The sequence below is a fragment of the Hirundo rustica genome, chromosome 9, assembly GCF_015227805.2.
Source record: "Hirundo rustica isolate bHirRus1 chromosome 9, bHirRus1.pri.v3, whole genome shotgun sequence".
Lineage (NCBI taxonomy): Eukaryota > Metazoa > Chordata > Aves > Passeriformes > Hirundinidae > Hirundo > Hirundo rustica.
Window position 1 is genome coordinate 726,189 of NC_053458.1, and position 23,157 is coordinate 749,345.

The 23,157-nt window shown below is 53.8% G+C and overlaps 2 protein-coding genes across 3 annotated transcripts; both read left to right on the top strand.

Moving 5' to 3' along the window:
• Nucleotides 1-141: 141 nt before the first annotated feature.
• ZRANB2 (zinc finger RANBP2-type containing 2) lies at nucleotides 142-10,879 on the top strand. 2 transcript variants are annotated; one of them, XM_040073031.2, is made up of 10 exons: nucleotides 142-260; nucleotides 590-642; nucleotides 813-921; nucleotides 2,186-2,268; nucleotides 3,070-3,146; nucleotides 3,447-3,584; nucleotides 5,038-5,204; nucleotides 7,165-7,251; nucleotides 8,542-8,706; nucleotides 9,231-10,879. In XM_040073031.2, the coding sequence occupies exons 1-10, from the start codon at nucleotides 205-207 to the stop codon at nucleotides 9,292-9,294; spliced, it is 999 nt and encodes a 332-aa protein (XP_039928965.1). In that variant the 5' UTR covers nucleotides 142-204; the 3' UTR covers nucleotides 9,295-10,879. The 2 variants fall into 2 exon arrangements, with proteins under 2 accessions (XP_039928965.1, XP_058277755.1); XM_058421772.1 differs by having other exon boundaries at nucleotides 176-225.
• Nucleotides 10,880-12,923: 2,044 nt separating this feature from the next.
• Nucleotides 12,924-21,390, top strand: PTGER3 (prostaglandin E receptor 3). Its single transcript, XM_040073009.2, has 2 exons — nucleotides 12,924-13,736; nucleotides 18,711-21,390. Exons 1-2 carry the CDS (start codon nucleotides 12,924-12,926, stop codon nucleotides 18,984-18,986), a joined length of 1,089 nt encoding a protein of 362 aa, XP_039928943.1. The 3' UTR covers nucleotides 18,987-21,390.
• Nucleotides 21,391-23,157: the final 1,767 nt, after the last annotated feature.

Below are 23,157 nucleotides of genomic sequence, written 5' to 3' on the forward strand. Positions count from 1 at the left end.
CCTTTTCCCCTCACGCCGCCCTCCCTCCGCCAGGGGGCGCTCCCGTTCCCGCCCCCGCGGCTGAGGTGCCCGCGGCGCTGCCTGAGCGGAAGGCGCGCTGGCGGGGCGGGGCAGGGCGCAGGCGCGCGGCGGGCAGCCCGCTCTGCGCAGGGCCGGGGTCCTGCGTGTGGCGGCGGCGCTCGGCCCGGCCCGGCTCGGCCCGAGATGGCGACCAAGAACTTCCGCGTGAGCGACGGGGACTGGATCTGCCCCGACAAGAAGTGAGGGGCGCGGCCGGGAGCGGGGCAGGGGGCACCGCGGGACAGGGAGCGCAGCGCACCGGCACCGGGAATGTGGACGTGGAGCGAGGCGGGGAACGGGATCGGGATCGGGACCGACCGGGAGCGGGAACGGGACGGGCGCAGGGACAGCGGGAGCCGCCTCCGCCGGCTCGGGGGTGACCCGGCACGGCCTCGGGGAGTTGGCTTTTGGCGTGGGACAGGGTCGGGTTCAGCTGGGCGCTCGGGGTGGATCCGCAGCGCCGGAGCCCCGCGCGGGGCGGGTTCCAGCCCTCGGTAATCCCGGCCCTCGTGCTCTGCTCCGTGCCCAGGTGCGGGAACGTGAACTTCGCCAGGAGGACGAGCTGTAACAGATGTGGCAGAGGTGAGTTCCAGCACGCGCCTTGTCCCCTCGCCTCCTTTTACAGCGGTAAAAATTCCTGTCGAACCCCAAGCCGTGCGAGAAGTCGCCCTGATTTTGTTTAAAAGACCCGTAAATATCCCTGGCGAGTTCTGAGGCCGCTGTTTCAGGAGCTCGTGTGTCTCTCCCTGCAGAGAAGACGACGGAGGCCAAGATGATGAAGGCGGGGGGCACGGAGATCGGGAAGACGCTGGCGGAGAAGAGCCGGGGGCTGTTCAGCGCCAACGACTGGCAGTGCAAAACGTAGGCTCCGAACACACAGCTCCTGCTTTTCCCTGGAAATGCCCTGCGCTGCTGGGCCAGCAGGGATCAGGGCCCCAGGCTGTGCTCTGGGCTCAGCACTCGTTTGCTGCACGCTAATTAATAGAGACGCAGAAAGGTTTGAAACGGCAGCAGCGCCCAGGAGAAAACGCCAGGGTTGGGAGGGAGGGACACTGCCCAGGTTTGGAGGGAATGTGGAGATGGACGTGCCACCCCCATGGCTGTGGCTGGCCCTGCATCCCTGGCAGTGCCCAAGGCCAGGCTGGATGGGCTGGAGCAGCCTGGGGCAGTGGGAGGTGTCCCTGCCATGGCAGGGGAACAGTGGGATGGGATTGGAGATCCCTTCCCTCCAAACCTGCCGTGACTCTGTGATCCTTGCATCCGGCAATTGCAGCCAGCCCCTGGCCTGGCTCCAGGGAAGGGAAAGGAGCTGGAAACGGGCTGGAGCCCCAGGAGGGGCTGGGGCAGCTGGGGAAGGGCCCTTCCTGTGCAGCTCTGCTCCTGTCCCTGCTCCTGCACGTTGCTTTGACATCTTCCCCAGGTTCGTCCAGTGCTGTCACCTTCCCCAGGGCTGTGTCCACACCCTTTTATTCCCAGTCTGCAGGACGATGTTTTATTCCCAGTCTATAGCATATTATGTTTCATTCCCAGTCTGGAGGATTATGTTTTATTTCTAGTCTATAGGATATTATGTTTTATTCCCAGTATATAGGATATTATGTTTAATTTCCAGTCTCTAAGGCTGATGTTTTATTCCCAGTCTCTAGGATATGATATTTTATTCCCAATCTCTAGGATATTACATTTTATTCCCAGTCTGGAGGATGATATTTTATTCCCAATCTCTAGGATATGATATTTTATCCCCAGTCTCTAGGCTATGATATTTTATCCCCAGTCTCTAGGCTATGATGTTTTATTCCCAGTCTCTGGGCTATGATGTTTTATCCCCAGTCTCTAGGCTATGATGTTTTATCCCCAGTCTCTAGGCTATGATATTTTATTCCCAATCTCTAGGCTATGATGTTTTATCCCCAGTCTCTAGGCTATGATGTTTTATTCCCAGTCTCTGGGCTATGATGTTTTATCCCCAGTCTCTAGGCTATGATGTTTTATCCCCAGTCTCTAGGCTATGATATTTTATTCCCAATCTCTAGGCTATGATGTTTTATCCCCAGTCTCTAGGCTATGATGTTTTATCCCCAGTCTGCAGGGTGACGTTTCCCCTCTCTCTGTTCCCCTGCAGCTGTGGCAATGTGAACTGGGCACGGCGGTCCGAGTGTAACATGTGCAACACCCCCAAGTACGCCAAGCTGGAGGAGAGGACAGGTGAGCTGGGGGTGCCTCGGGTGCTGGCACTGCTGGCAGAGAGGGCTCTGGAAGTCAGAGTGGGCGTTCCTTGTTTTCCTGGAGCTGGCACAGTTCGTACAAGGTGCGGGCTCTCGGCCTCAGCGAGTTTTGGTGCTGTGGGAGGTCGGGGAACGTTCAGCCTCGGCTGCCCCCGTGCTGGATTCTGTTGTCAATGTTTAGTTAGCGTGCAGAGGCCTCCTGTGGGCTGCCCACGTGCAGATAAGGCTGTTATCTGCTCAGGAGGGCTGGGGCTCAGTTTCAGCTCTCCTGCAGGAATGTGAGCCCAGAGGGAGCTGGGGCAGGATCTCCTTACAGCTCCTGCACTCTCCCGCTGCACTGGGATCAGGCAGGGAATCTAGAGCTCAGGGTGGGACACAAGAAATAGAGCAGCCTAGAGAGGAGCACAGAGCTTATTATTCGAAAGGAAAAACAACGTTTCGGTATTGAATATTGTGGAAATAGCAAAGGATATTAAATAATATAACCGTATTTCACGTAATATAATTGCAAATAACAAATTCACGTATTTATTATTTTAATAATTTATTGAAGTGTTTAGTACTCAATTAGGTTAAAAAATACTTCTAGTGGTCCTAATCCATTATTTTAATTGGATTTCTGAGGAACTGCATTTAATAAACGTGTGTGGGAGCTTTTCATGTTCCTCCTGAGATGTCCTTGTGTCAGGTTGATAATTCCCTGAGGGTTTCCAGAGCCCCTGTGCGAGCTGCTGTGCTCAGAGCAGCTGAAGGAGTTGTGTTGTTCTGCCCCTTTCTCAAGGCTACGGAGGAGGATTCAACGAACGGGAGAACGTGGAATACATAGAGCGGGAGGAGTCTGACGGGGAGTATGATGAGGTAAGGGAGGGGCAGGGCTTGCTCGTGCTCCTTGTGCTTTTTGAGGATATCCCATAAAATTGAAGTACAGAATGCTCACATTCCCATTCACCTCTCTGGAGTCTCACTGTCCCCGAGGCGAGCATCTCTTTGAAAGTTCCTTGTTGCTAACTGATGTTCCGCAGTGCTCCCTTCCCTTGGGGCTGGATCTGATTTTAAAATTGATGATTATTTATTTTTCTTATAGAGGTGTTATCAAAAATACAGTTGGTGATTGGTTTTGATTAAATCCTGTTCTAACCCTGGCACAAAATTCCTCAGTTTGGGCGCAAAAAGAAAAAGTACCGGGGGAAGCCGGTGGGTCCTGCCTCGATCCTGAAGGAAGTGGAAGATAAGGAGTCTGAGGGGGAGGATGAGGAGGATGAGGATGAAGATCTCTCCAAGTATAAATTGGATGAGGTAGGATGGTTTGTTGTTTTTAATCACGGTTTCAGAAGCAGGGTCAGTGTTTTCAGCTGCCTTCAGAGCACAGCTCTGGCAATAACGGTGCCCAGAGCTGCTGAAGGAGATGTGCACCAAGCTCTGCTTTGCACATATTTTATTTTCTAAATGCCTGCACTCAAAAATGGGCAGTTTCTTAAATCATAAATTACAAGCTTCTCTGAGATCAGAGCCCAAAACTCTGAGGTCTTTATTTGGAACCTGGATGTGTGGTTACCACATATAGCGAGTGCTCTTAAGTTTTCTTCCTTGGCTTCTAAAAGCACATCAGATTTATTTTTTATAAAATGGAATAAAATATTCTGAGGGTTTTTTTTTCATCTTTACTGAAGTATATGAGCATCACTTAGTGGATTTTCCACACCTTTGGGCAGCAGCCCTGCAGAGACGTGTGCAGATGGTCGAGTTTTACACAGCAGTCACCAGACTTTGCATGAGATCTGTCTCTGCAGAGTTGGGCTTTGCTTAGAGATTCTGAGCGTGAAAATTCATTTAATGTAAGTGGTAAAAATGTGTCTGTGTGCTCGTTAACTTCATTAAATTACAGAGGTGGGAGGGGCTGCAGGGTTTTTATTACTTTGGTTCGAAACACCGATTTTCAGTCACTCTTTACTGCTTAAAATGGTGAGGTCTAGTTAAACTCCATTTTCAAAGGTTGGGAAAGAGCACGAGGTAAACTCTGGAGTAAGTGAAAACTGAAGGGGAGCTCAAAGCACTGCCTGAGTTTGCCTTCTTGTGCCTGTCCCAGTGTTATAAATACATATTACAAAATTGGCTTTTCACAAATATGAAAATAAATCCTATATGTGTAACGTTAAAATAACTTTGCTTTTATTTCTGCTACTAACAAGAACTTAAACATCGTAGTAATAGTAGCTAATATAATGAAAAGTGAACTGTGCTTAGTCAGGATAACATCCAGTGGACATGTGATAAAAACCCTACTATTAATATGCCAGCCATCAGCATCTGCTGTCTAAAGAAAATACAGACCACAGCCCAAACTAAAAGTAATAATAAAACCACAGCCAAAAAACAAGCATGCTCTAAAAAAGCAGACCCAGAGGGAAACCATGCTAAACAGTTCTTAAAAATATATGAATATACACAATAGTCTATAAATAGTCTGTAAATATGAATATGCACAATAGCATATAAATAGTCAATAAATATGAATATACACAATAGTATATAAATAATCTATAAATATGAATATGCAAAACAGTCTATAAATATGCAACAAGCTAATGTAATAAAACATTTAAAGAATTTCTCCAAAATAGTGAGTGTGCTCTTAGCTGATCGCCAAGCTCCCGGCCATTTTAACCCTCTGCTTTATTCCCATCTCCCATTGTCTTCTTGTTAAACTTTTAAACTTTTACCAAAAAGCAAGGCTGTTTTCTCCCTCCAGGATGAGGACGAAGACGACGCCGACCTGTCCAAGTACAACCTGGATGCCAGCGAGGAGGAGGACAGCAGCAAGAAGAAGAAGCCGCCGAGGCGCAGCCGCTCCAAGTCCCGCTCCTCGCGCTCGTCCTCGCGCTCATCCTCTCACTCGAGCTCAAGGTCTAGGTCCAGGTAAACGGGTACAGGTCCAGGGTAACGCCAGGCAAAATGTCAGTATCTGCCTTCCTTATTTCCTTTGTCTCGAATCGCCTTGCAGTTGTGTAGTGCTGTAATAACTCTCCCTTTCACAGAGGTGGCGGCGCTCTGCCCGGGCTGCGGCAGGGAGGCTCCGCGGGGCCCGTGGTAGTGGTTTAATTGGTGTTTGGTGAAATGCTTCAAAGAACTGGAATAACGTGGTTTGTTTTCAGGTTTTCGGGCTCGTGTGTGGTTCGGCTGTTGAACAGAGGGGGGCACTGCTGGAGCTGGGAGGAGGTGGCAGAACAGGCAGTGACCAGGCAGATTCAGGGCAAGGAATGAGAGTAAAGACAAGAAACTTGAACTTGAGTTACTGGCAAGTGACAAAGCTTTAAATGCGGCGGCAGCTTTGTCAGAACATTCCCGTCATTGTTGTCAGAACTTCCCCATCCCTGGGACTGTCCAAGGCCGGGCTGGACAGGGTGAAAGGTGTCCCTGCCCCTGGCACAGTGAAATGAGATGAGCTTTGAGGTCACTCCCAGCCCAAACCAGTCTGGGATTCTCTAAGAGCACTGAAGGTTTACGTGGGGCCTCACAAAGCTCTGCTGGACAGGCTTGAGCTCTTCATTATTATTTAAATTCAGTAATAAATGAGCAATCCAGTCAATGCTTTGAAATTGGGTGGTGTCATGAATATTGGAGCTTTTGAGCTGCCTTACAGCTCATGCAGGGAGGATCCTGATTAATCGCAACAAGCTCCCAGGGTCATTTATTAAATTCACATAGAGATAAAGTTCAAGTTTCTTCTAATCTTCCCAGCTTCTTCACTGCCCCTCTGTGCTCTCAGTGCTGTCACTGCCCAAATCCTGCAGCCCCTCGTGGTGACCAGGGGCCAGCCCCAGCCTCCGGCTTCTCCCCATCCCTGTTGGATCTTGTCCCTGCTGCCTCTTCTGTTCCTCAGCCTCCCCTGGAGCAGCTGGAGTGCAGAGCTTGCCTGGGAGACTCCAGGGACACTCAGCAACCTCCCCTGCCCACAGCTTTGGTCATTAATGCACAAATACTGACAGTGAAGTAGAAAGTAACTTGTCCTAATTGAGATTTCAACTTCCTCTTGAACTTTTTGCTTCCAGGTACAGGTGATTGGAAATGTCAGTTGCCATTTGTGGATGCTTTTTTGGTGGCTTTTGAAAAGGTTTAAATATATTTCCTAGCTAGGAAATGTTCACACTACTGTGTCCTGCCCAGTAAAATGAGAAAGTCTTGGTAACTGTATAAACTGAGGGGCTGACAGCAAGTGAAATGTATGTTATCTGAAAATATTATTAGAGTTTGTTTTCAATGCTTTTGTTCCCAGTGATTGCTGGAGCCTGCTGCCGTTGTTAAATTTCTCTTGTGGTTTGTGCTTTAGAGAATGTCCATCAGTGAAAAACTGGGAAATAATTCTGGCCAGTTGTGGTGGATATGGCTGTGTTTCAGCCCCAGATTTACCGCTTAATTTATAATGCAGGGAAAAGTCTTTATGAAAATTTGAAGCTGATCACAAAGCGCTCGTGAGAACTGGCTGGGGAGAAATTGATCTGACCGATCCTAATGCTCTCACCTGCTCTGCCTTCCGAGGAAACTGATGGGTTTCCAGTTAAGGCACACATTAGAGCATTGATTTCGTGGTATAATGAATAGATAGGAAGTTATTTCTTGTTGCCAGGTAACAGCAATCCCGTTTAATTGTTGTGCTTTGTTTTAGGAACCACAATCTAAAGCTGACTGTAATGTTTTTAACGCAAGACCTTGCCGTGTCAAAGCGGTTTCACGCGTGCCGTGGCGCTGCTGGGGGGCAGGAGGGCGCTGGCATTTTAGGACTCAGCTGCGTTGCTGCCTCGTGTCTGCTGCTCTCAGGAGCAGTAACTCTGCCAGATGCCAGTCAGACGCTGGAAAAAGATCTCCCGTGTTGTTGCAGGTCCCATTCCAGGAGTTCTTCCAGTTCCAGATCGAGATCCCGCTCCAGCTCCAGGGAACAGTCGCGGTCCCGTGGGTCCAAATCCAGGTGAATGAGGTACCAGCCTGTCCCTGCACAGACACAGGGCGCAGGTCCAGCTGCTTCGGTGCCGCCGTAAAGCTGTGCTGCTCAGACAAACATTAACTGCTTTTTATCTTGGAAGTCAGAGCTGCTGGCTCTCTGCACCAGCTGTTGCCACCACAGATGTGTTCACTGAGGAGCAGAGGTTTCGGTGCGAGAGGTTAAGTCTGGCCTAAGCCGGGCGAGCGGACGCCACCGAGCTGCAGTGGAGGAAGAAGGATTTGAGTGCATGGTTCCCTGCTGCTGCAGGCCTTTGGGTGCTTTTCCTGTTTCCTCTCTGGGGCTGCTTGAGCTGGAGGAGCGTTAGAAATGCCACTGTACATCTGGGTTCGTGTTGAGTGAGAGTTCTGGAAAGCGCTGGTAGCAGATGGTGGGAGAGGCCGAGAGCAGTCCCAGGGGTTTGTGTAGAGCATCACTGAGCTGGGCAGGGCACAGGAACAAAGGCACAGAGTTTGAGGTGTCCTTGCACAGGCATTCCATGGGCAGAACGTTCCCTCTGTGATGGAACGGAGAGCCGTCCCTTCTCCGTGCATGCAGAAAGCCCCAGGACCCTAAACAAGGAACCCTGGGTCAGGAAGGGCGATCACAAATGGTGCCACCACCCCCTGGGGACAGGAACGTGCTGTGGGTCATCCCGTGAGGGTCAGCACAGGATGGAGTCCGTGCTTTTGGGAAGAGGAAAGCTGTCCCTGTGCCCCACCAGAGGGGCACTCTGTTCCAAGAGATGTTTTTAAACGTTCTGACTCTCTTCTGAGAGGCTTTCTGCAGTATTTTAGTTGAGGGAGGTTTCAGTAACAGCTGGGTTTGTTACTGTTGGGTCAGAGGAACGTGCAGTGTGAAATGTCCCGTGGGATAAAGTGAACCATGGTGCATCAGCTCTAGACCTCTGGTTTCCAGGTCATTCTGACGTGAGGATTTAACTGCTGAGGAAGGTCCTTACAGAGGTAACTTCCCAGCAGTCTCCCAGCGCTTTTTTTAGCCAAAATAGCTCATTTTGGTGAATGCTGGGAGGAGCTTTCCAAACCGTTGGTGGTCCATTTATCAGGAAACTGAATTTAGCAGAATTTCTTAGGGAAGCTGCCCTGGCAGCAGCAGTGTTCTTGGCAGTGTAAGTATGGAAGCCCCTTGTGTTGATTTCCCACGCCCCTGGAGAAAAGAGCGTAGTGAATGTTCGTGAAAACTGTCTCTGCTTGTTCTGTCTTTGTGCCTTCTCCACGATCCCAGAATTAAATGTGATTTATTTCTCAATCAATAAAGATCCAGCTCCAGGTCCTACAGGGGGTCTTCCACCCCAAGGAAAAGATCTTACTCCAGCTCTCGCTCCTCGTCTTCCCCCGAGAGAGGCAAGAAGCGAAGCCGCTCTAGATCCTCTTCCTCTGGTGATCGCAAAAAAAGGCGCTCGAGATCACGGTCACCCGAAAGGTTTGGGTTTATGTAGAATAAGAATGGCTGTATTGAGATGTGTGATGGTTTATTGTAGTTATCCGAGGACTGAGATTCACTGGGAAACAACTGAATCTGAGCAGATATTCTCGTAGTGAAAGTCGTTTCCTCGCTTGCCCTGCTCTTTACTTTCGTTAACCCCTCTGTAATTGCTGGTTTTTAATAATTTCCCCCCGCTTCCAATGAAATTCCTCCTGGTAGGAGCATGTTCCGTAGAAAGACCTGGCTCGCCCTTCTTTCAGTGTGTGACAGTGTTAATGTGTTCATTGCTGAGTTATTTCCTTAACTAAATACTGCATTGAAATAGAAACTGTATTCTACTCTCAGTATTAAACTTAGAGTTTTAATATTAAATTAGTGGCTTAAAGTTACTTGTATATATTCTTGTGAGGCCCCCATGGGATATACTTGGCTTCCAGCTATGGTAGGATGCTGCTCAAAGCGGGTGCCAGGATGAATCCGAGCTCATTTCTGTGCATGCTTTCTCCATTTGTATCTTGCAGACGCCGCAGATCTTCCTCCGGATCCTCCCATTCTGGTTCCCGTACGAGCTCTAAAAAGAAATAACGTATAAAAGCTCACACTTAAAAAAACAAAACAAAACAAAAAAAAAACAAAAACCCACCAAAATTCCAGTCAGTGCATGAGACATTTTTACGAAGTTGGTGTCTTACTTGGTCAGAAGTGCTCAATCTGCTAGTAGAGGTGCATGTCTGTCCTGGCTTTCTGGCAAACTGCAGCTTTGTTCATCCATCACCCAAACCCGCAGGAGCATTTTAAGCCATAAACCCCCCGGCACAGGGGGAAGTTCTGTGGTGTGTGTGTGTGGGGGCGAGGTTTATTATTATTTTTTCAAGATCAGTTCCTCCGCTCCTGGCTCGCTCAGCTGAGGAGCAGGTTGGGAATGTCCTGGCACAGCTCTTTGTGTGAGGGAGTTTTCCCAGGGCGGGATGGAGCTCCCACAGCAGGGGCAGGGCTGGGGGCTCCCGGGGCCAGCAGTGGGGCCTTGGGCTGAGCAGTTTTCATTTTGCCACGTAGCAGTGCCAGTGCAGATGGACACCTCTCTCTAGCAGCTCAAACCCCCCCAGTCCATCGTGATTCCAGAGGGAATTAGCCTCATTCCTGGCCAGGGAGGACGTTTGCAGCCGGCGCAGTGCTGTGGCTGTGGTGGTTCCCAGAGCCCGGACTCCAGGATCCCTCCTTACAAACGGATCAGTTGGGATCTGCTCTTGGGCTGGAGGAGTGTGGAACTGGCTCCTTGGAATCAAGGGAAGCTTCTGCAGCCGCCTGTAAAATTTCCTTTGGGGCTGACTAAAATTTGCAAGGTATCTTAATTTTATTTTTCTTTAAAAATGAGAATGAATAAACTGTGTAGAAAGTTCTGGCATCTTCAGCATCTTCTTCATCGGTCATTCTTTTTTCCCTTCAACATAATTTATGGCTTAAAATGCTTTATGGAATCCATTTGAGTATAAAACTTGGTCTCTCTTGAGCTCCGTTTGGTTAAGAAAGGTTTAAGTTTCTTCAGTGCCATCACAAGGTAAGTATGGTAAGGAAAATTGTTCTTTTTAAGCAAGCAAAGAGCAATATACCTTCATTTATTTCAGTAAATAAAACTGCCAGATTTGCTGCTTGTTTTGAGAAACTGCACGGAAACAAACGGAGCAAAATTGGAAAACTCCATTCTGCTTTTTTTTTCTTTTTTTCTTTTTTTCTTTTTTTTTTTTTTCCCCCCCTATTTTTTGAGCCACGTCTTACAGACTGGTCTAGAAGCAAAATGTTTTTGATGTAGAGGGTATTTTGATAAATCTCTTTGCAGAAAAAAATGCAGTTTCTTCTTTAATGCTTTCTTTTCTCTCTAATTTCCATGCTAAATGTGTGTAGGTTGCACAAGAGCAGGTTAGTCTGTAACTGTGCCTCTGACTTCAACGTCCAACTAAACTGTAAAACCAGATCAAGTAGACGCTCTGTTGTTAGCCTTGGGTTTTCTTGTGCTTTGTATTCCAATTGTTGCTGTACTTAACAGATGAGAGGTTTTAAATTTAGCAACTGATAGGCCACAGGCAAAAGGAGGAGGATGGTTCATTTGGCTTAGAGAACGTGTGAGGCAAAACGATGCTGTAGACAAGTGTAAATAAAACCTGTGAGTCAACTGTGCTCGAGTGCTTTGTCTTGGGGACGCCCGGACTTCCCTGTCCCCTGCACTGACCCCGATTCCCTGGCCCCTGCTCAGACCCTGATTCCCTGTCCCCTGCACAGACCCCGATTCCCTGTCTCCTGCACAGACCCCGATTCCCTGTCCCCTGCTCAGACCCTGATTCCCTGGCCCCTGCACTGACCCCGATTCCCTGGCCCCTGCACAGACCCTGATTCCCTGTCCCCTGCTCAGACCCCGATTCCTTATCCTCTGCACAGACCCCGATTCCCTGTCTCCTGCACAGACCCCGATTCCCTGGCCCCTGCTCAGACCCCGATTCCCTGGCCCCTGCACAGACCCCGATTCCTTATCCTCTGCACAGACCCCGATTCCTTATCCTCTGCACAGACCCCGATTCCCTGGCCCCTGCACTGACCCCGATTCCCTGGCCCCTGCTCAGACCCCGATTCCCTGTCCCCTGCTCAGACCCCGATTCCCTGTCTCCTGCACAGACCCCGATTCCCTGTCCCCTGCTCAGACCCCGATTCCCTGTCCCCTGCTCAGACCCCAATTCCCTGTCTCCTGCACAGACCCCGATTCCCTGTCCCCTGCACAGACCCCGATTCCCTGGCCCCTGCACAGACCCCGATTCCCTGTCTCCTGCACAGACCCCGATTCCCTGTCCCCTGCTCAGACCCCGATTCCCTGTCCCCTGCTCAGACCCCGATTCCCTGTCCCCTGCACAGACCCCGATTCCCTGGCCCCTGCACAGACCCCGATTCCCTGGCCCCTGCACAGACCCCGATTCCCTGGCCCCTGCTCAGACCCCGATTCCCTGTCTCCTGCACAGACCCCGATTCCCTGTCTCCTGCACAGACCCCGATTCCCTGTCCCCTGCTCAGACCCCGATTCCCTGTCCCCTGCTCAGACCCCGATTCCCTGTCCCCTGCACAGACCCCGATTCCCTGGCCCCTGCACAGACCCCGATTCCCTGGCCCCTGCACAGACCCCGATTCCCTGGCCCCTGCTCAGACCCCGATTCCCTGTCCCCTGCTCAGACCCTGATTCCCTGTCCCCTGCTCAGACCCTGATTCCCTGGCCCCTGCACCGACCCTGACCCTGCGTCTCAGCTCACCTGGCTCATGGAGCCCATGTGTTCACATTGTCACCCTCCTTCCAGTCTTAATTTTTAATTTCAACAGCAAAGGAGCTTTCGCAAAACTTCAAGGTGTTTTCACGGAATCGTGGAATACCTTGGGTGGTGGATGGGACCCACGGGGATCATTGATCCAGACCCCAGACAATCCCACCCTGGGCATCCCTGGGAGCGGGCTCCAAACGCTCCTGGAGCTCTGGCAGCCTCGGGGCTGGGCCCATTTCCTGGGGAGCCTGGGTAGTGCCAGCACCCTCTGGGGAAGAACCTTTCCCAAAATCCAGCCTGAACCTCCCAGACACAGCTCCAGCCGTTCCCTCTGCTCCTGTCCCCGTTCCCTGGAAGCAGATCCCAAATCCCCCCGGCTGTCCCCTCCTGTCAGGAGTTGTGCAGAGCCACACGATCCTCCTGAGCCTCCTTTTCTCCAGGCTCAGCCCCTTCCCAGCTCCCTCAGCCTCTCCTGGGGCTCTGTTCCCTGCCCAGCTCCCTCAGCCTCTCCTGGGGCTCCGTTCCCTGCCCAGCCCGGTTCCCTCAGCCTCTCCTGGGGCTCCGTTCCCTGCCCAGCCCGGTTCCCTCAGCCTCTCCTGGGGCTCCATTCCCTACCCAGCCCGGTTCCCGGGGCCTCTCCTGGGGCTCCGTTCCCTGCCCAGCCCGGTTCCCGGGGTCTCTCCTGGGGCTCCGTTCCCTGCCCAGCCCGGTTCCCGCGGCCGCTCCGTCCCCTCAGGCCGTGCCGCTCCCGCTCTCGCTCCCGTCCCGCCTCTGCCGGCCCCGGGGCGGGTCCTGCCCGTCCCTCACATAAAGCGGCCTCACGGAGCTGCCGGGGCGCTGCCGGACGGAGCCGGCTCCTCGTTCGCTCTCCGTGCGGCCGCTCCGTGCCCGCTCCATGCGGGATCTCCCGGCGCCGGGATGAGCCCCTGGCAGCAGCGCCCGCCCAACGCCAGCGCGGCCGGCGGGCCGGGCCCGCGGGGGAACGGCACGGGCCGTGCGGCCGAGCGCGGCAGCGCCGTGTCCGTGGCCATCCCGCTGACCATGATGCTGACGGGCGTCGTGGGCAATGCCCTGGCCATGCTGCTCGTGTCCCGCAGCTACCGCGCCAAGGGCGGCCGCAGGAAGCGCTCGTTCCTGCTGTGCATCGGCTCCCTGGCGCTCACCGACATGCTGGGCCAGCTGCTCACCAGCCCCATCGTCATCTCCGTCTACCTGTCCGGCCGGCCCTGGGCCGCCATGGACCCCTCGGGCCGCCTCTGCGACTTCTTCGGCTTCAGCATGACGGTGTTCGGGCTGTGCCCGCTGCTGATCGCCAGCGCCATGGCCGTGGAGCGGGCGCTGGCCATCCGCGCCCCGCACTGGTACGCCAGCCACATGAGCCCGCGGGCCACCGAGCGCGGCCTGCTCGCCATCTGGGCGGCCGGCGTGGCCCTGGCGCTGCTGCCGCTGGCCGGGCTGGGCCGCTACGAGCTGCAGTGGCCCGGCACCTGGTGCTTCATCAGCACGGCCGGCGGCAGCGCCTTCGCCGCCGCCTTCGCCGCGCTGGGGCTGCTGTCGCTCGCCGTCACCGGCGCCTGTAACCTGGCCACCATCGAGGCGCTGGTGTCCCGCTGCCGCGCCAAGGCCGGCGGGGCTCAGCCCGGCTCCCGGTGGGGCCGCATCGCCACCGAGACGCTGCTGCAGCTGCTGGGCATCATGTGCGTGCTGTCGGCCTGCTGGTCGCCGCTGCTGGTAGGTTGGGCAGCGGGGAGAGCCCCGCTCTGCTCCTGCGTCCTCCGGGGCGGGCAGGGGGAGGCTCCGCGGGTCCCGGTTCGCGCCGACGTGCTGTTTGTTTGGGAGCGTGCACCGGCAAGGACGCGGGGAATGGCTTCCCGGAGGGCAGGGAGGGATGGGAGATGGGGCAGGAACTGTTCTCTGGAAGGGCAGGCAGGCCCTGGCACAGGGTGCCCAGAGCAGCTGTGGCTGCCCCTGGATCACTGGAAGTGGCCAAGGCCAGGCTGGACACTGGGGTTTGGACATCCACTGGGGTCTGGACATCCACTGGGGTCTGCACGGTCCCTGGGGTTTGGACATTCATTGGGGTCTGGCCATCCATTCAGGTCTGGACATCCACTGGGGTCTGAACATCCATTGGGGTCTGGCCATCCACTGGGGTCTGGACATCCACTGGGGTTTGGACATCCATTGGGGTTTGGACATCCATTGGGGTCTGGCCATCCACTGGGGTCTGCACGGCCCCTGGAGGACAGCAGGGACAGGGACAGAGCCGGGGGTGCCGAGGGTGGAGAGGTTATAGGAGAGGAGCTGGGAGAGCTCCCAGAGGAGAGCCCAGCGCAGGGAAATCAGCTGCAGGAGCCGGGGTGAAAAGGAGGGGAGCAAGGTTCTTGTGCAGAGGAGAAAAGTGGGATGCGAGGAGTGGCTCTGGGAGCACGACGCTGCATTCCAGATGGGATTTAGGGGTTTTTATTTGCTCCCACCTTGCAGCAAAACTTCTTTCAGAAAACGCACACAACCCGTGACTCTGAGTGCCCTGTGGCTGGCAGCCCGCTGTGCTTGATTTACAGCAGCCTTCCGGGCTTGTCCGGTCTGGTTTTCAAGGATCTCTGCATTGCTTTCCACTATTTTATTATTCCTTCCTTAAGAACTCCTCCTCATGGTGTAGGAGTGGGGGAGGCAGAACCCACATCTGTGCCCTGTGGAACCAGGGCACACCGGGGGGTCTGGAATCCTGTCCCAAAAGGTTGTTCTGTCAAGGAGTAGTAGGATTTTTGGAAGATTTGTACCTGGCATCTCTGAGCAGGAGGGGCTGAAGCTGGTTGAGGAAGTGCTGAGGTTATGTGAAAGGTTCTTTCTGGCTGGAGAAGGATTTTTCTTCTCGTCCTGTCACCCCTGAGGGTCTCAGCAGCCTTGCAGCATGAGAGGAGATCTCAGGGCTGGGGGAAGCGTTTCCCCCTGCCTCATACCCAGGGCTGTCAGAGAACTCGGTGAGGAAGCAGGGATTGCGCTTGGTGGTTTGGTGCCCTGGGCATTTCTGTGGTTTCAGAGGCAGAAGTCAACCCACAGGCATGAGGGATTTCATCAGCACTTCCCTCGGCAGCAGCACCACTTGGAAGCGTGGAACTCCTTCTGTGGAGTTTTCAAAATCCAGCCTCAAGGATGCAGGGGTGTTTTTATCAATAACAGCCCCTCCGTTTCTGTACATGAACCTCAGTTTTCGTACGTACGCCCCAGCTTGTTCTGTACAACTCCAAAACGCAGGTCAGGAATTAGAGACCAGATTTTTGGAGAAGTGCAAACGCATTTCCAGTGAAAGCCAGCTCGTGGTAATCGTTTAAGCTGAAGCTGCAGCCCTCAGCAGTTGTAAGAAATTGAGCTGAAATAGAAATCCAGGGCTTTACAGAGGAGGCTTTTTTTTTGTTTCCGTGTTTTTTTTCAAAGACATCTGAGTTTTGTAACTGAGAACTAATGGATCCTGGCAGCTGCTGCTGTGAGGTAAACAACACCCTCGCCACACACGGTATTTTTAGAGCTGATCTGTTGATGTAAACGACAAAATCAAACGTGATTTAGCAGCAGAGGGAAAGCTCTGACATCGCGGCTGTGCTCTGGAGGGCTCCTTGGAGCGTCCTGCACGTCTGGCTCCGTGCTGCCTTGGGAGGGAGGGAGGAGAGCAGCCAGTGCAGGAATCGTTTCCTTTTTCCAGGCACACAGGAGCTTGTTGGGCTCAGCAGGGAGCACCTGGGAGAACCCCCCACTGCGGTATGGCACTGCTGGTTTCCAGTTCACGCTGACCTGTGATTTCTTTTTGGTTTATTTTGGAGCATGTGCTGCCAGGACACAGGGAATGGCTCTCCAGAGGGCAGGGAGGGACGGGAGATTGGGAAGAAATTCCTGGCTGGGAGGGTGGGGAGGCAGCTGTGGCTGCCCCTGGATCCCCGGCAGTGCCCAAGGCCAGGTTGGACACTGGGCTTGGAGCAGCCTGGGACAGTGGGAGCTGTCCCCATGGCAGGGGTGGGAATGGGTGGGATTTAAGGTCCCTCCCAGCCCAAACCAGTCTGGGATTCTGGGATAACCCCTGAGCTGGATGGCAGCAGACCAGCGACTCCGAGGTGGAATGGAGGAAGCTGTTCCTTGATTGCACACAAACACCGCTGCAGCGCAAACTGGAATTCTCACCGTAATAATTTGGGAGCTCCAGGCTATGAAATTATTCCTTCCCGGAGCTGTTTTGAAGTTATTTAAAGCCAAAATGCTCAGGAATTCTTCTGCTCTTCCTGTTAAAATACTTCTGTTCCTTATCTCTCCTGGCAGACAGAAATCAAAGATGTATAAAACCACATTCATGGTAACAGCAAAGTTTTAGCTGCTCCCGTTGAATAAATCCAATCATCAGCCATATTTCGACATGCATTTTGAGCCAGATTTTTAATGGCATAAATTATGTTGACTTTTATTCCACCTGATGTTGTTCCTCTGCCTTGTGCAGCCTTTTAATCCATTTAGAAGACCAATACAGGCCATGACAAACAGCCTCTAATGATATCAAACAAACAAAATTTCCAGTGGAGCAGCTGTTGGCCCAACAACTACCCCAATATAGGGACATTACATAATAAAACCAGGAATGAGCAGCAGTCCTGTGCTTGGGAAATGTGTTTTGTTAGCCTGGTGGTTTTGGAGCTCCATCTGAAAAAGAGATGGAAGAGTCTGGACAGGGACAGGGACAGGGAGAGGGAAAGGGAGAGGGACAGGGACAGGGACAGGGACAGGGACAGGGACAGGGACAGGGGACAGGGGACAGGGACAGGGAGAGGAGCAGGGACAGGGACAGGGGACAGGGACAGGGAACAGGGACAGGGACAGGGACAGGGACAGGGACAGGGGACAGGGGACAGGGACAGGGAGAGGAGCAGGGACAGGGACAGGGGACAGGGACAGGGAACAGGGACAGGGACAGGGACAGGGAGAGGAGCAGGGGCAGGGAGAGGGAAAGGGACAGGGACAGGGAGAGGAGCAGGGGCAGGGGCAGGGACAGGGACAGGGACAGGGAAGAGGGACAGGGACAGGGAAGAGAGACAGGGACAGGGAAGAGGGACAGGGACAGGGAAAGGGACAGGGACAGCGGACAGGGGCAGGGACAGGGACAGGGAAGAGGGACAGGGACAGGGGACAGGGGCAAGGACAGGGACAGGGACAGGGAAGAGGGACAGGGACAGGGACAGAGGCAGTGTGGGTCTGGTGCCCCAGTGGCTCCTGATGTGCTCTGGGCCCGTATCCATGTTTTTACAAAGCTCTGTCTCTGTTTTCACAAGGCTCTACCCGTGGCCACCGATGTCAGTGAAATGTCGTGGGTAGAATCTTCAGCTGCTTCTGTTTAAAGAAACAAAAACAATTCTCCCGTGCTGTCCACGCTGCCCTGCCCTCCAGACTCAGCCCAGGCTCTCCAGGGTCGGTGTGTGTTTATTGATCTGGCACCCAGAATATCCCTCTGAACGGAAAAATCCTCCCCGGAGCCCCTGCTCCCGGTCACGGTGGCTCCGGCTGCCCCAGGCTGCGGGGACAGCAGCGGCCCAGCTGTGACCTTTGTGGTGACACGGCTCTGAGGAGGCTTCCTGTGGGACTGCAGGTTGGCCTGGCTCTTTTTCCAAAGGCTGGAGCCACGGGCTTGGCCAGGACTGGCAGAGGGATTCCCTGCGGGCCTGCTCCCTCGGGCTCTTCCCAGCAGTTTTGGGACTGGCTGCTGGTTTATCCAGGGGCTGGAAGTGACGCCTTGGGAAGGCTGAGCTGGAACAGAGACTGGACAGAGCTGGAGAATGAAGTAGGGATTTATTGAAAGGCCTCCAGGATACACCTTGGGCAGGACAAGAGCCTGGGCAGGGACACACCCAAGGTGGAACCAAAATGGGCACAAAATGGACACAAAATGGACACAAAATGTTCACTAAATGGGCACAAAATGGACACAAAATTGTCACTAAATGGACACTAAACAGGCACAAAATGGTCACTAAATGGTCACAAAATGGCTGACCAGTCATGAGGTCTCACACTTTTATAAGTTTTGGTCCATTTGCACACTGGGGTTCAATTGCCCCATCCCAGCTCCAGGCTGTGAGCTCCCATCCCTCTCGTTCCTCCCTCCAGCCACCCTTGTTTGTGCTTTGGGGCTGGAAGTTGTCCTTGGTGTGCAGCAGGAACAGGATTTGTTTTGTGTGGCTGCTGTGTGCAGAGAGCTGAGTGACGCTGAGTGTGAGCTCAGAGCTGCACCTGGGCAGCGCAGAACGTGGAACACAGCAAAGATAAAACTGCAGGCATCAGAGGTGCTGGAAGCGCTGAGCTGTGCCGGGACAGAGCTGGAGGTGTGCATCCATCTCCGTGGCACTGGGAGCAGCCCCAGTTCCGCAGGGATTCCAGGCTCGGACAGCTGGGGGCCTCCAGCTCATTCCCAGGAAAGATCTGTGAGCAAAACCAAGGATCTGCTCAGGAAAATGGGGTGTTCAGGAGCCCTCCCACAGAATCCCAGACTGGTTGGGGTTGGGAGGGACCTTACAGCCCATCCGGTTCCAGGGACAGCAGGGACAGCTTCCACCCTCCCCGGCTGCTCCAGGCCCTGTCTGGGGCACTTCAGGGATCCCCGGGTGACGCAGCCGCGGTGACACACGGCCGGCGGCCCCTCACCTGTCCCTTCTCCCTGTCCCCGCGCAGGTCACCATGCTGAGGATGGCCTGGGAGCACAGGGCCGGGCCGTGCCGCGGCGAGTGGCGGCGCTGGGAGCTGCGCAGGGAGTGCCACCTGTCCCTGACGGCCGTGCGCCTGGCCTCCCTCAACCAGATCCTGGACCCCTGGGTGTATCTGCTGCTGCGCAAGATCCTGCTGCGCCGCTTCCGCCAGGCCGCCAGCGCCGTGTCCAAGTGCTCCAACGCCGAGTGCGGGGACAGGTCCATCACCCTGTCCGAGGAGATCCGCCGCACCGCCGCCTGAGGGGCGCCCGTGGCGCCTGAGGGACATCCGTGGCGCCTGAGGGACATCCGTGGCGCCTGAGGGACATCCACAGCACCTGAGGGACATCCACAGTGCCTGAGGGACACCCACGGCAGCTGAGGGACATCCACAGCACCTGAGGGACATTGCCTGAGGGACATTGCCTGAGGGACATCCACAGTGCCTGAGGGACATCCACGGCAGCTGAGGGACATTGCCTGAGGGACACCCACGGCACCTGAGGGACATCCATGGCACCTGAGGGACATCCGTGGCGCCTGAGGGACATCCACGGCAGCTGAGGGACATCCACGGTGGCTGAGGGGACAATCCACAGCAGCCTGGGATCACATCCCACGGTGGCCTGAGGGACATCCACAGCAGCCTGAGGGGACATTGTCTGAGGAGGCATTCCCACAGAGGTCTGAGGGGACATTCCCACAGCTGGGGGAGCTGCCGGCGCCTGGAAACCCTCCTGGGAATGTGCTCCGTGCTGGCAGCCTCTCCCCGTGTCACTGCTGGACCCAGGGCGCCAGATTCTTCCTGCGGGGTGCAGAAGTGCTGGGAGACAGCAGGGCAGGACATTCCATGGGCACTGCAGAACGGGACAGGACATTCCATGGGCACTGCACAGCAGGGCAGGACATTCCATGGGCACTGCAGAACGGGATGGGGACATTCCACGGGCACTGCACAGCGGGACAGGACATTCCATGGGCACTGCACAGCAGGGCAGGACATTCCATGGGCACTGCACAGCAGGGCAGGACATTCCATGGGCACTGCAGAACGGGATGGGGACATTCCACGGGCACTGCACAGCGGGACAGGACATTCCATGGGCACTGCACAGCAGGGCAGGACATTCCATGGGCACTGCAGAACGGGATGAGGATGTTCCATGGTCACTGCACAGCAGGACAGGACATTCCATGGGCACTGCAGAACGGGATGAGGACGTTCCATGGGCACTGCAGAACGGGATGAGGACGTTCCATGGTCACTGCACAATGGGATGAGGACGTTCCATGGTCACTGCCACTCCTGGCTGAACTTCAGAACAGGATGAGGATGTTCCATGGTCACTGCCACTCCTGGCTGAGCTGCGGGGTAGGAGGTCCTGTGTGCCTAAAGTAGAGCCTGAGGGGGCTTGTCTTGCTTTAAGGTGGAAAAAAAAAATTGTTTTCCTGGCAGCCAGCAGATTCTGCGGATGGAATTACTGAAGGGACTCACTCCTGAGAGTGTTTAATACTGTCATTACCTCCTTCAGAGAGTCCTTCCTCCATTTTTCTGGAGGGGCGAGGGGAGAAAGGGAGAAAAAACACAGGAATAAGAAAAAAACCCACAGATCTGATTGGATTTCAGTGTCCTAAAACTGAGCAGGGGTTGTGGCAGTGCTGGAACATCCATCTCTCCCAAGAACTGCGGGCAGCGCGAGTCTCCTGACTCACAGGTGTATCCTGATAGTCGCTCATCTAGGTGGGTGTGGCGCTGGGGCAAGGGGAGGAATCCCTGACTTTTCCCTGGCAGCCTGCGGAATGCCCAGGCAGGCTGGAACTGCTGCTGGGGGCGGGTGGAGAAGGGGAGAAAGGGGCTGGGAAAGGGATTCCTGCTCTCCCTCCTGGCAAAGGCTCGCAGGGCCCGAGCCACTGCTCCCACAGGAGCTGTTTTCCTGGGATGGAGAAGGGGAGAAAGGGGCTGGGAAAGGGATTCCTGCTCTCCCTCCTGGCAAAGGCTTGCAGGGCCCGAGCCACTGCTCCCACAGGAGCTGTTTTCCTGGGATGGAGAAGGGGAGAAAGGGGCTGGGAAAGGGGCTCCTGCTCTCCCTCCTGGCAAAGGCTCGCAGGGCCCGAGCCACTGCTCCCACAGGAGCTGTTTTCCTGGGAATTGCCGTGCTCTGTGAGGAACGGGGATGGCACTGGGCACCTCCTCGTTTCCACAGTGTCCCTCAGAGCGGCCAAGCAGCATCCCAGAGTTCAGCTCTTCCTCCAGAAACACCAGCGGGGCAGCTCTGGGAGTGCTCAGACCGCAGCAGACTGGAAGCAGGGGGTGGGAGTGTGTGAATTTGTCAGGTCTTCTCCCAAAGAAACTTCCGTGGTTTAGTTACAAACCCAGTTCCAATCCGTTTGTGCCACATCTGAGGATTATTTTTTTAAAAAAGCTGTGTCTTAATGCGTTTTCTTCACCCTTTGGGGGGCTGACAGCCTCTGATGTCTCCTGTTTTGTGGCCTTTGGGGTGGAATCAAATGCAAATACAATAAAATACAGCTGGTATTCCATGTGCCAGGTACTATGGAATTCAGAGGTCTTACGGACAAGTGAAGTCCTGCATCTGTGAGGAAATTTCTTGCACAAAACCGTTACTTTTACTCTTTTTAATTTGTTTATAAAAGTAATTCCTCAGCAAAGAATCTGTGCCTTCGCTTTTGTTCTGCGTTGTCTGATTCTTGTCCACATAAATCTGATTTTATCCAGGCGATGTCTGAGTCCAGCCTAAAAGCCAAGGTTTAGCTTTAATTGAAGACCCAGGCTAAATTTAATGGATTAAATGCCTTTTTCAGCCTGAGTTTCTGGACCCTGCTCTGCGCTGAGCTACTCCTGGGTGCAACAACTACGGGTTCACCGGTGCTGCAGTTACTGGGTGGTGCTTTGAGGGGAAAAACGGGATCTTCCCGCTTTGGAAAGTGCCTTGCAGGAGCCAGAGCCTGCTCTGTTGGGGTTACTTAGGACTGGAACAGGCCTGCTGTGTGCAGAGGATCCCTGTCCTTCCCTCTGTGTACTTTTCCTTTGGGAAAGAGCTCAGCAGAGCCGCTCGCTTGTGAAATATGTCGGGATGACCTCAGCTGCCTGGATCAGCCCCGGCCAGCACATTCCTGGCTCCCGGCTTGTCTGGGATCGCTGGGATGGAGGGAAGGGAGAGGGAATCCACCCCTTATCTGCTCCTTCTCAGGAAGGGCAGGCTGCTGTCTCCTGAGCACCATCGATCCCGCGTGGAAAACCGGGAATGCGGCGCTGGGAAGGGCCCTCCAGCAGATTGGGGCAGTGCACATAAAACAAAGCTTTTGGCATGAATATTCAGTGCTTGGGGTGGGCACCTCTGCCCCTGCGTGCTGGGGTAAAGCGGGGAGGCTGCTTCTTCAGAGGGGAAGGAATGGGAGATTTGTCCAGATGGGAAGGAATGGGAGATTTGTCCAAAGGGGAAGAAATGGGTTTTTTTTTCCAGATGGGAAGGAATGGGATTTTTGTCCAAAGGGGAAGGAATGGGATTTTTGTCCAAATGGGAAGGAATGGGATTTTTATCCAGATGGGAAGGAATGGGATTTTTATGCAAAGGAGAAGGAATGGGATTTTTGTCCAAATGGGAAGGAATGGGAGATTTGTCCAAATGGGAAGGAATGGGAAATTTATCCAGATGGGAAGGAATGGGAGATTTGTCCAGATGGGAGGAAATGGGGAATTTATCCAAAGGGGAAGAAATGGGATTTTTATCCAGATGGGAAGGAATGGGAAATTCATCCAAAGGGGAAGGAATGGGATTTTTGTCCAAATGGGAAGGAATGGGATTTTTGTCCAAATGGGAAGGAATGGGATTTTTGTCCAAAGGGGAAGGAATGGGAGATTTGTCCAAATGGGAAGGAATGGGAAATTTGTCCAGATGGGAAGGAATGGGAGATTTGTCCAAATGGGAAGGAATGGGAGATTTGTCCAGATGGGAAGGAATGGGATTTTTGTCCAAATGGGAAGGAATGGGATTTTTGTCCAAAGGGGAAGGAATGGGAGATTTGTCCAAATGGGAAGGAATGGGAAATTTATCCAGATGGGAAGGAATGGGAGATTTGTCCAGATGGGAAGGAGTGGGAAATTTATCCGAAGGAGAAGGAATGGGAGATTTGTCCAAAGGGGAAGGAATGGGTTTTTTATTCAGGTAGGAAGAATGGGATTTTTATCCAGATGGGAAGGAGTGGGAGCTCTGTCCCGTGTGTTCACAGGAGAGGAGGAGTGGGAGCTCCTCTGCCCTCCAGCCACAGCTCTGTGAGGAGCTGCACTTTCTAAACCTGATCCAAGGAGCTGAAGTGTGCCTGGGAGCTTCCATTCCCGTTTTCCCGGGGTGGGCAGCTGTGTTTGTGTTGTTTCTTTCCCTTTTCAGCCTGGTCTTTCTGTGTTGTCCCTC